This window comes from Etheostoma cragini, chromosome 20, assembly GCF_013103735.1.
Source record: "Etheostoma cragini isolate CJK2018 chromosome 20, CSU_Ecrag_1.0, whole genome shotgun sequence".
NCBI classification, from domain to species: domain Eukaryota; kingdom Metazoa; phylum Chordata; class Actinopteri; order Perciformes; family Percidae; genus Etheostoma; species Etheostoma cragini.
The window spans coordinates 17,665,961-17,677,711 of record NC_048426.1 but is presented as its reverse complement, the minus strand read 5'-3'; the positions used below and the strand labels follow the sequence as shown (position 1 = coordinate 17,677,711).

The 11,751-nt window shown below is 41.8% G+C and overlaps 1 protein-coding gene and 1 long non-coding RNA gene across 2 annotated transcripts in view; both read right to left on the bottom strand.

The window, feature by feature from the left end:
- LOC117935733 overlaps nt 1–527 on the bottom strand; it is a 15,425-nt gene extending 14,898 nt beyond the window's left edge. Inside the window, exon 1 of the long non-coding RNA XR_004654812.1 lies at nt 151–527. This is a non-coding gene — a long non-coding RNA (uncharacterized LOC117935733). The remainder of the gene's footprint in view (nt 1–150) is intronic.
- A 956-nt stretch (nt 528–1,483) lies between these two features.
- On the bottom strand, nt 1,484–4,103 carry foxa2 (forkhead box A2). Its single transcript, XM_034858137.1, has 2 exons — nt 3,745–4,103; nt 1,484–3,081 (listed from the first exon to the last, which is right to left on the bottom strand). The coding sequence occupies exons 1-2, from the start codon at nt 3,814–3,816 to the stop codon at nt 1,912–1,914; spliced, it is 1,242 nt and encodes a 413-aa protein (XP_034714028.1). The 5' UTR covers nt 3,817–4,103; the 3' UTR covers nt 1,484–1,911.
- Nucleotides 4,104–11,751: the final 7,648 nt, after the last annotated feature.

The following is an 11,751-nucleotide window of genomic DNA, read 5'->3' as shown; positions in this document are numbered from 1 at the left end:
CCCCCCCCCCCCCACCTCCACCACCACCACCCCTCCTCATGCATAACCAGGAACGGCCACCAAACTACCTTTGCCTCTGTGTTGAAAAAGATAACAAAGATTTTTTTTTTTAAAAGAGGACGTTATAGAAGATTTATAAAAGCTCCATACCTGTGCAAAATAGCCGGTGCTTGTTGTTGGCAAGCCACACAGGAGCCCATTGTAGAAGCTCGCCTTCTGCCTTCTGCAAAGGGCTCCAGACATCACGGCATTTATTTGAGCTCAAACTCTGTCACTGTTGACTTTAGCACAAAGCAAAGATTTCACTGCCCCGCTAGTTAAAAAAAAAAAATGATTATTTTACAGAGATATCGATCAATGCGCTATAAAAAAAAAAATCAGCTTAGCATTATATGTCTAAAATGAATAGAACGAAATTTAATGTCTGTGCAAATTTACAGAGCCGCGGCGTCCTATTCAAAGTTTACACTTGTGCAATTTGGATTGTGTGTGTGTGTGTGTGTGTGTGTGTGTGTGTGTGTGTGTGTGTGTGTGTGTGTGTGTGTGTGTGTGTGTGTGTGTGGGTGTGTGTGTGTGTGTGTGGGTGTGTGCGTGCGCGTGTCTGCGGGCACTCTGTGTGTGTGTGTGGCAGGCAGGCACAGTGTTTGAGTGACAGTGCTAGATAGGTTGGAATCATAAAGTGTCTCACTGTACGTGTGGGAATTTAAATAGCTTCATTATTCAACACACTTCTTTCTCCATCTCTTCTTTGCAGCAGCTGGAGTTTTAGGTGAAATTGTACCGAGCGTGCATGTTAGCAATTCATTTGATTGGTTGCATGTCTGCAACAACAACAAAAACACACACTTTCGTTTGCAACACATTTGGAGTAAAATGAGTGTTTTATTTTCTTCTTTCTAACATGCTCATGGGCTGTCTACGTCGTCACTTCAGTGCCAAAATATTACAGTGGTTAATGTGTTGGAGACATTTTTACCCCATACATGTCTCACTTTGCGTTTGGGATTATTATTCTGTTTTGTTTACTGTTTTCCTAACGATGATTGCCGATTGAGAGCATTGTTCTCGTTGTTGTCCGGCAAAGCTATTAATCACTGCTGAAATATGCGCCTTATTATAAAAGCACATGGATACGAATATTCTTTCAAATATATGAGAAATATTGTGAGATTCATTGTACGCGCTTATGTGGAACTTGTTTGTTATTGTGCAAAGCTAAAACTGGGTCTAAATAGCATAATAAAACTAAATTCGGTCTTTTTGTCTTTCTCTTTACACATTTTGTTCTTTAACATTTAATGTGCATTTGATGTAAACTAATTCAAATGCAGACTATGTGTATTTTTGCCTTCAGTTTTTTTATTTTCTGTTATATTGATTTATAACATATTAAGTGCACCCTAGGAACATAATTGCTGTAATGGTTGCATTTAAACTACTGTTGTGTAATAATAATAATAATAATAATAACTACCAAACAACATCATATTCAGAAAACAAAACCATTAACACTTTAATATAGATTCTGTTCTTGTCACTACAAGAATACACATATACAAGCCATAAATAGTCATTACACAAATGATTGAAGAAATCCTGCGAGGCATTTAAATTCATTTAGGAATTCACTTATGCAGATGGAGGCTATTATACAGCAAGTTGATGTTTGTCTTTGGGGTCCATTCCTGAAGCCGACTTCTGAACAGATCTCGTCACATTATCATTACTTTTAATTATTAATATCAACATCCTCTCTTAAAATAATTAGGCTACTAACAAACTCGACAACTAAAACGGTGGGAAACGTCAAAAATATCGGAAATACATATTGTACACAAACTCTATATTTATTTTACAAATGTACAAATTGGGAGAGGAAGAAAGTCCACATCGGATGGAGGGCTAAAGAGTTTATGTGGAGTTCATGATTGGCCTGGAATAGACGCCTTGGTAGTAACTTTCAGGTATAGATGAAGAATCCAGACCGGCTTTGCCCGCCATGGAGCCCATGGAAAGAGCCCCGGCCATAGGGGAGCCATAGCCAGAGTAATGCATCACCTGCTCGTAAGTCTTTAGGTCCATTTTGTGATGCTGCTGCTCCGAAGACATGAGGTTATTAATGGAGAACGGGTGGTTGAAGGAGTAGTGGTGCTCGGGCTTCAGGTGCGCTTCATGCGCCAGGACAGAGTGATGCTGAGACATGAGGTGCTGCCCCTGCGACACCGGGGAGGCGGCGGCGTGCTCCGGGCTCAGGGCCTGGCTCGTCTTCATGTCCGACAGGGACCTTTTGTGCTCGTTGACGGAGGAGTTGGAGTGCGGGGACTCGTTTCCGTTGCAGCTCTCTGAGCTGCTGTGAGAGGAGCCGCCGTCTCCCCCTTTACGCCCGCTCTCCTTGCTCGTCTTCTTATCGCACTTGAAGCGCTTCTGTCTCCTCAGATAGCAGCCATTCTCAAACATGTTCCCGGAGTCCGGGTGGAGAGTCCAAAAGGAGCCTTTCCCGGGTTTATCCGGCGACCTGGGCACTTTGAGGAAACAGTCATTGAACGACAACGAGTGGCGAATGGAGTTCTGCCAGCGCTGCTGGTTCTGTCGGTAAAAAGGGAAGAGGTCCATTATCCACTGGTAGATCTCGGCCAGTGTCAGCATCTTGCTGGGAGACTGCTGGATGGCCATGGTGATGAGGGAAATGTAGGAATACGGGGGCTTTGCGTGCGTGTAGCTCCTGCGGTAGGTCTTGGGGTCTCTGGACCTGTTGATGTTAGACTGTCCGTACATAGGGCTCATGGCGTTCATGTTGGTGTAGGAGGTCAGGGCGTTCATAGATGCGGGCTGCGCGGTCATGGGGCTCATACTAGGGCTCAGGGCTGCGCTCATGGCCGTCATGCCTGCGCCCATGCCATTCATGGCTCCGGTGCCCGGTGACATGCCGGTCATGGAGGGACTCATGCCCGTGTTGACGTATGACATGTTCATGGAGTTGGCTGTCATGTTGGCAGTGGTGCCCATGCCGGACATGCTCATGTAAGAATTCATAGAGTTCATTCCCAGGCCTGTGTTCATGTTGCCAACCGAGGTGTAACACTGTCAGTTTGGGAAAAAGACAATCATCAGTTTCATCTGGCACAAAGGTTACAGTGATAAGTTAAAAAGCAACTGTAATAACTAAACACAGACGTTATTTCAAATCACAATGAACACATTCATTCAAAACTGTTAATTTCCAAATGCGCACGGGCTCGTAAAGGTTGAAATGAACCAATTTGATATTGTTTGCGCGTGAAAGAGTTTGAAAATTAAAAACACAGCTGCATATGTGTTTAATGCCACTGGTAGGGCAAATAGAATTTTTGTGAAATAGTATGCGAAAAATGCACCCAATGTTGATGAGAATGGGGACACCTAATATGACACACAAAACAGCGACTGCAATACAAATATTTGAATCAGTCGCCCCGAAACCAAACAGCTCAGATGTTTGTGGAGTGGAAATAACAAAAACAAATCTGATTTAGTAAAGATACGTATAGACTTATGGAATTATATTCCGAATGAAAAGTCCCCCCTCCCTCCCTACATGTCAAGCAACTTTGTTAGGATAGTGCCCTGCGTAGAGATGGGGGAGGATTTGGAGGCGCCTCAAGTCAATATTTGATCACAAAGTTAATATTATCTCAGGGCTAATATTGAGTTGTATAAAATGGGATTGGCTTTAGACGGAAAAATATATATATTTAAGGTACCCACCTCGGGCTCTCCGTAGTAGGTGCTCCAGTCGGTGTGTTCGTGTCCTTCCATTTTAACTGCTCCAAGCATCATGGAGGACTTTTACAAAGCGTCTCCCAGCAGGGGAAAAGCAGAAAGTCTCTCTAATAGCAGGTGACTGGGGACCACTGAGTGTATTTAGATCGTCGGTGTGTCCCTTCGTCAAGGACTGGCGTTGATGTGTGTCTTATGGAGCCAGCCGTGAAATGCGTCTGTCAGTGACTGGAGTTCAAATGACGCTCCGAGCTGCCTGTTAACGCTGTGATATAGCTCTGTGCGCTAGGCAAGCCTCCAATCCCTACTTCTACGCCTTGGGCCCTATTTGAATAATCTCCTCGCACCTAGGCGTGAGACTCCTCAAGCTCCCCCTCCTCCACCCCCAATTGTACACCTGCACTGGCTGAAAAGAACAGTTTCTTATGAAAAGCTTCATTATATACTAATCTTATTGTATTTTGGCAGAGGCAACATAAAAGAGCTATAAAAAGGAATTTCTTGGCTCTCTTCGTTGGTGCGCTTTTCATTACGCACATGCTCCAACGTGCTTATTCCAATTCAACATGATCTGAAATCACAAAAGCATTTTTTATCGCGCTGCGTTGAAGGGCTTTAAAAAACTGTTATTTTTGTAGACTTAAACAAAATGTATGAATCGGATAAAGTGGAAATCCACTTGAAAGAATGTCTTTAAGCAAATGCGTCGTGTTGGATGTTGCCAGGGTTGTGTTGCTGTTTGATTCCAGGCACATTATGGGATGCTCAAAGAGTGTGTTTTTAAACGCCACCTGGAGAGAATAAGGATCTTATGGCTGACGTGGGCCTGAATGATTGCATGTGTATGTGCACACGGTCACTACATTGAAATGATGAAAGCTCATTTGATATTGGTAAAAAAAAAAAAGAAGCTGTTTCATCACTTTGCCCCAGCTGTTTAACAAATAGGTTCTAATACATATTAGTTGGTTTCTAAATATTTGTCACTATTAAAGTGATTTTCTAAATGATGTCGCTATTCTTTGCAAAAAAGGTGAGAGTTTATCCTTCTTTACTAACCTGGATAACTGAATTACTGTTTCCAAATGTTTTAATTAGCGTCACTAAATATGCTAAGCATAGCTTCAGAGCGCCCTCTCTCGGTTATCCTCTCCAACTGGCTTTGCTTTTTTGTGGCTCATTCTTTCATATCGTGAGACATTTTAGAAACGATGGAATATTTGTACATTTTCTTAGTTTTTGTCACTAAATAGATGCGAAAACAATAATGTTATTTTGTGGAACCGGTGTCATGGTGAAAGTTTACCTAATGTTCAAATGTCTACAGTCACAACATCAGACGGAATGGCTCCGGGCTGTTGAGGCCCTTTAATTCTCGCAGCCTGCCCTGTACAGTATTTGTATGACACAAACATCAAGGTGAGGCTGCAGTCCGGTGCCAGCCACGTGTCAGTAGTGGTACATCTATTTGACTGCATATTTACGCAAGAGCATAACTATCAGTATAGAGACCCATTAGTAAAGGCGAGTAAACCTGTCGTGTTGACGAGGGACTAACAGAGTCTGCTTAACTTGGAAATGAGATCATGAGAAAAAGCTCTGTGTGTGTTTGAGGATTGGGGATTTGACACGAGAGAGCTGGAGATGGTCAAATCTGCGCTCCCTCGGCTTGACGCAGTCAACACACGGTTTTAAGCAATTTTTTTAAATAATTAAAAACGACAATACACTTTCATAATGATAGTTCAAGCAAATAACCATCTAACATTTATTGACTGGCTGTATTCTTTATATTAAGACAAATATGTATGGGCAGATATTCCAACGTCTGGAAAACATAAGTGCAGCCCTGTTGTAGAGCTATTTTTTTTTTATCCAGATAGAGGCTGTGGATCTTCATATACATGTCTATAAACATACATTCATTGATAAACCACTTAAGGTTATAGTTAGAAAAAAAACATATATTTACAGTAAATAAAACATTGAAATAAAATCACTTTTAGTCCTACATCTGTTGCAGAAAAATATAAGCCTAAGATGTATACACTTTAGTTTACTGTTATGCAAGCATGTTTTTTTGTATGTAAAAAAAAAAAATAGGACACTTTTTACTCAACTGTTTAAAAATTCTTCTGCTGGATATTTACTTTAGGCTACTTAACTGTCCCTGTTCCTGACCAAATCAATAGGCTCGAAAAGACTTCCAAAATTACAGACACCAAATCCTCAGTATTCTAAAATGGTCCTTGACCTGCGTGACATTATGTTCCTCAATGAGACATGTTGCTAATTCCAAAGTTAATCATCAACCTGCCACAGTCCTCTCACATGGCTGAAGGTCACATTTTGGATTTGGTCACAAATAAAAACTTTAACTGGGCCTTTTGCCTTTACTCTGTCACCCTATTTTGTGTATATTCCTAATTTCTCCTTTGTAATGTGTGTTAATACACAGATTGTCCCTATACCACATGTGTAAAGGGGAGGAACTCCAGGACTTTAATGGTTTCTGATACGTTTTTCAAATAGGGAACAAGAATGTTGGGCAACGTCAACATCTCTCAGGGTCATCACTCCCAGTCGGCTTGACCAGAGAGTTTATCTAGAAACATAGCTCATACAAAAATCAATGGAATAAAAAATGATGCTATCACAAGTGTAGACCATCAGAAATTGGCATAACAGTTATTTATTTTTCTCTTCATCTGTGATTGCAATCACAGCATGCCAATACATTTTGTTAGTTAGGCATCACCAAAGCAACAAACAGTACCAAGTGTTTTCTTAAACTTGCAACAGTGTTGGTTGGGCTGAAGTTAGAGTAGATTTAATTTTCTGAGCCTGCATGGTTGGAATTCACATAATGACTGAAATCCAACTTCATCGCATTACTCAGATTCAACTATTACCAACAATTACACATGCTGTATGCAGGCCTGTTGTTGAATGATGAAATACTAAGGTTTATGCCACAGATACTAACTGTGAATGGATGTTAAATGAAAGGCAGAAAAATTGTAGGACACATTAATGGATTGGATTGGATTTTTTAATATAAATTAAAAAAATTATAAAACCTTTTAAATATTAAAAATGTCTATGTGTTTTGCACAAGAAAATCAGTTTATAATTATATCATGGTCATGTTAATAACTAGGTCTAATAAAATGGTTCAGACAATCTTAACCTATAGTTAAATATAGATATTCGTTAGTTTCTATTAATCTCTTTCTGCTCTTCTATGTTTTATTTATTAACATGACATTTAAATTGGTCACCTGCTCTACCAAGCTTAACAGTTTTTTGAATAGTTCAGCACATTAATTGGAACATTGGGATTTTAAATGCTGCTGCTGCATTCATTGTTAATCATCATGTTCCAGCCCAGCTCACACTTTCACAACCCTGAGCATACACGGATTGCATTTTCTTTCTCTCACAAGGATGAGTAAAAAACAAACTGTAGCAGCACACCGCGTTCTTGTAAAATTGACATGTTCCGACTAAGAATACATATCCAGCACCCAGACCAGTGGTGTGCCCCATGTCTCCTCTTTCAAGGCTAGTTGTGACACATTGTTGATCAATTAGCCTCCATGATGATCAGTGTTACATTTCACACATTCAGGTGTCATTCCTTTACTGGTTATGATAAGCAAACACTAAATGATAAAAGTTTAATGAGTCAGTTAAAGAAGTGAAAGCACAAACACCTGCATGAGCAAAGCCAAAATGACACTCAAGGCCTAGATTTCTGGTGCGGATGCTGTTGGGTCTCTGGGGGGTTTTCTTGGGTGCAGGGCAGGGGGGGGGGGCAGACAGGGTGCACCCTGGTTTGTTAGAGGAAGGCGGAACTCTTCTAGCATTCATTCAAACACCCAGGAGTTGTTGGCAGGAATGTGTTAACTTTAAGCTTCAACTTTCAAAGTGAGGATTTTTTTTCAACTGAAATTGAAACTAAAGCATGTCCCTTTTTTTGCTGCCTTTGTATCCATCTGAGTGCACCAAGTCACACAAAACAGCAGAGGGCAAAGGGTTAAGTATGTAATTCATCAAAATAAAATTAATAACGAAAGACTCTTCCTCTTAGAAAGTGCTGGAAAAAAATGTTTGCTGCCAACTTGCCTGTGGTGACAGTAAACATTCCAGAGCTAGACTGGAGTTTGGACTTGCCATTATCTGCCACAGCTGTGACAACGCCTGTTGGCCGCAGGTTTGTGGCTGGCCACACTGTGTTTACCTGGAAATGAATCTGAAAAGCGGCTGGACTGGGAAGGTACACAACCCAGCTAAATAAAAACCGAGAGTGGTCACTGCAACAAGATGCATTGTGGGAGGGAGTCCAAAGTTATTGCACCAGCCCCAGTGGGTCAGGGCGCAAACACAGGCGTAAACGCACTAAGGATATCCTCAAATACACACCTTTTGATATTAAGAGGAATGTGGCAAAGAATGCCATTCGATATGTTTCATGTTGACTGTATCCAGGACACTGCAGATCCAATACTTCTCTCTTGTGATGGTAAAGGATCCTATGTTGACCGCTGCCCTTCATTTATCAAACAAGATGACAGTTACTCTATTAGACCACAGGAGTAGAGTGAGAACAGTGAGACCTCAAGAAATGCTCAGATCAGATAACACTAAAGAATGCATGCACACCAAATTAGAGTCTTTATGAGTTTAGATTGTTGCAATTTAGAGTTAAAAAAAAAGCTTTTCACAACTTAGCAAATCAAATTTTGCTCTTTTTAATCGCTTGGAATTACTATATTTAGGTGCAACTTTTAGGATTCTTTTAACACCTTATTAAAAAAGTGAAGCTCAATTTTTAAAATGATGTGATTTATAGTACAATTCTCTGATTTAAGACTACACACACAATAACACTAAAAAAGGGGACTGGATGGTTGATTGAATGAATTGACACAAAACGAAAAATTCTGTGCTTTATGTGGATTGCGTGATATATTTTATAAATTGTATAATCGCTTTCACTCTGACATAGACGAGCTCAGATGCTATGGTTCCTTGTTATATCTGAACTTTAAGCGATGCGGATAGAATGTGTATTAGAGCCAAAAGATTTAATATCACCAAATCAGCACATTGTTATTCATTAGTGGACCAACTGCAGAGTCAATACACATTTAATCACAGACTGAAGGCAATTAAAACGGGAGGGGCAGCAGTGCTATGTTAATTAAAGTGCCAGGCTCCCATGGGAAGCCCTGTGTCTAAATATCACTACAATCAAGCCAATGCCATAATCCCTGATGAGCTATGGTCATTCACATGCTGTCAGATCCATGTCAGCATGGACAAGAGAGCAAACGTGGTCTTGTGATTAAAAAGTTATTTATCAAAATGGTCTTCCTAATCCTAACTGACTCAAGGGACATTGGCATAACCTATAGCATCCTTTCCATGATAGGTCATTTAAATGATCAACTTTTTTGAATTAGTTTTGAATTGATGAAAATATTTTGTATGAATAATGTCATGAAATAGGGGTATTGTATCAAGCTTTAGTAAAAATCTTCCTTTTGATGACCACAATGCTCAACGGCTGCAACCATCACTAACAGACCTCTTGAGAAAGACACACACCCACACACACACACACACACACACACACACACACACACACACAAACAGATCTCAGCTCTACATCAGAGAGAGGCTTTTGGGCCATTTCCTTTTTCCATCAGTCACTCAGTCAGTCAGTGAGTGAGGGTCATATCTGCTGCTGTCTTATCTGTATTCCAGGCTGATGGGGAAATTCAAGTTTGGGATTACCTCTGACTGGTGACCCGAACACATCTCAAAAAACTGGCCAGCCCTGCTCTTTCATTATCCTCATGCTTCAAAGCGCTGTAAAACGAATTCTCACACTCTCTTGAGCAGAAACTGGCATATCTAAAAAAAAAAGAATGTGGTATGTGTTTTGTATGCATGAGGGTAGAAATTAAAAGCCGATAGTGAAGAATGTATATCTGGTCTGCATTAGAGGAGAGCCTGTATCTTCTCCCTTCCACCAGGCAGTTGTCTCCTTCCTGTATGGACTGAGGGCCCATCCATATGCAGATGGCTAATTTGTAGTGTTTACAGAGGAGCAAAGAGGGGGCCGACAACTCATGAAGAGGGCTGAAAAGAGGCTGCCTACGTGTCACCCCAGGAGCCTGGTGGTAAAGCCTGCCCTACCAGAGCAACAACATAAGTGTTCAATCTGTGTTTGCTTACCCGTGGACACCGATGGCTGAGTCTTGGCCTGGGGCCCGTAAATTGTGCTTTTTTTACAGGCCTTGACAGCTAACAGGCTATTGGGAACAGGGGCCCAATGACACAGCCACTCAACAGATTAGCACCTCATCAGCCTCCTGCAGCTTCGAACAAATATGGTCCCTGCCTCCTTCAAGACACAATAGGGCCGCCACTGCTAAACAGCCCCCCACCAAGAAAACCCCCACCCTCCTCCAGCAACAAAACCTCCTGGTCTGGTCTTTCTCCGGGCCACAGCTGCATCAAGGGGTCCTTCCCCAGTCCCTGAGCCCACCCCGATCCCAATTGGCAAGATCTGTGTATTTCAGGTGAGCAAATATTGCCACTTGCCTGAGAGTTCAATGGCCAGCCCTTTCAGGCAGGGGGTGCGTATTGCACTTGCCTGCTTTGCAACAGTGGTACGTTTGGCCTCACACAGCAACCGGGTCCATAGGATGGTTCAGGGGAATTCTCCAGGCACAGCTGGAGTCAGCAAATCAAACATACCTTTATGGCTCATCTGCATTTTCCCGGACTAGAGAACCATTTCCAGCTTTCATTTCCTCTCTCCCCGGCTTTTACAACAAAAGAACATCTTGATGTCCCTAACAGAGACCAGAGACCAGAGACATAGCTTTGAATATTTTTCTGCAATACACAAAAAAAACACTTTCTCAAAGTCTGAAGTCTAAAACTCTGACTTAGAGACATCTCTCATTGACATAATGACCTTTACTATCTTTTCATCAGCCTACCCTAAAATTCCCTGAAAATGGACATGCATAGCTTCCATTATTCAGGCCATTATAGGTAATAGGTAAACATGCAGGGGAATTGAAAGTTGATCTTGTCGACCACGTGCCATGTTTTTGGACACCTTTGTCTCCAATACACACATGCTTAAGGCATAAATGTCCTTTGCGGTTGCTGTTAGATTGTATTAGAGATTGGAGATAGTGTTTCTTGGGACTTGTGCCCTTCAGCAAGGACACAGGAAGCATAAGTAAAACACTCTGGCTACATTGTGTTTGTTATAGTCAGTTACATGCAGATGGACTGACAATAATAGCAAAAGCATAAGTCTACAGTTTTAAAGCTGAAGAATAAGTGTATTTGTTACTTTAGTTAGGGACACTTATCATCAAGTCATCAAATGAATCATGATATTTACTGGTCATCATGCCTGAGATGGCATTCTAAGGAATAAAGGCCACCAGCTGAATGTCACACCAACAAGCTTCTCACAGCTAAAGAGTACAGGGCCAGCTTAGGTAAAGGCTAGAGGCCCGTGGCTGTGTATTGGGTCAGAAGATGATGTTTTAGTGCCGAGGACCAGGTTGGTCCCCCCTGGAAGTCAAACAGAAGTGTGGGTAGTGGTGTCCTGGGAGGCCTTCTTTGCCATCATAGTGAAATGGAACTGGCCCAGAAAGCAAACAAGATCAATCCCCATCCCCCCCCCCCAAACCCAGACCAACCTTGTCTGTGTGATGGGTTTTTCTGTTGTTCTGTTTGTTTGCTTGTTTGGTCTGGAGCCCATGGATACCCAGCATGGAGTAGAGAAGAGAAGCAGAAAAATGGAGGACATAGAGAAGAGGTAGGGTGAGGTGGGGGTGGGAAGGTGGGGGGAGGAGCAGAGGATGCGTGACGTCTCAAACCTCTCCTTGAGGTGACGAGAGGCCTGCAGAGAAGCTACTAGGCAAAGCTGCTCAACAAATACACACAGACCCCAGG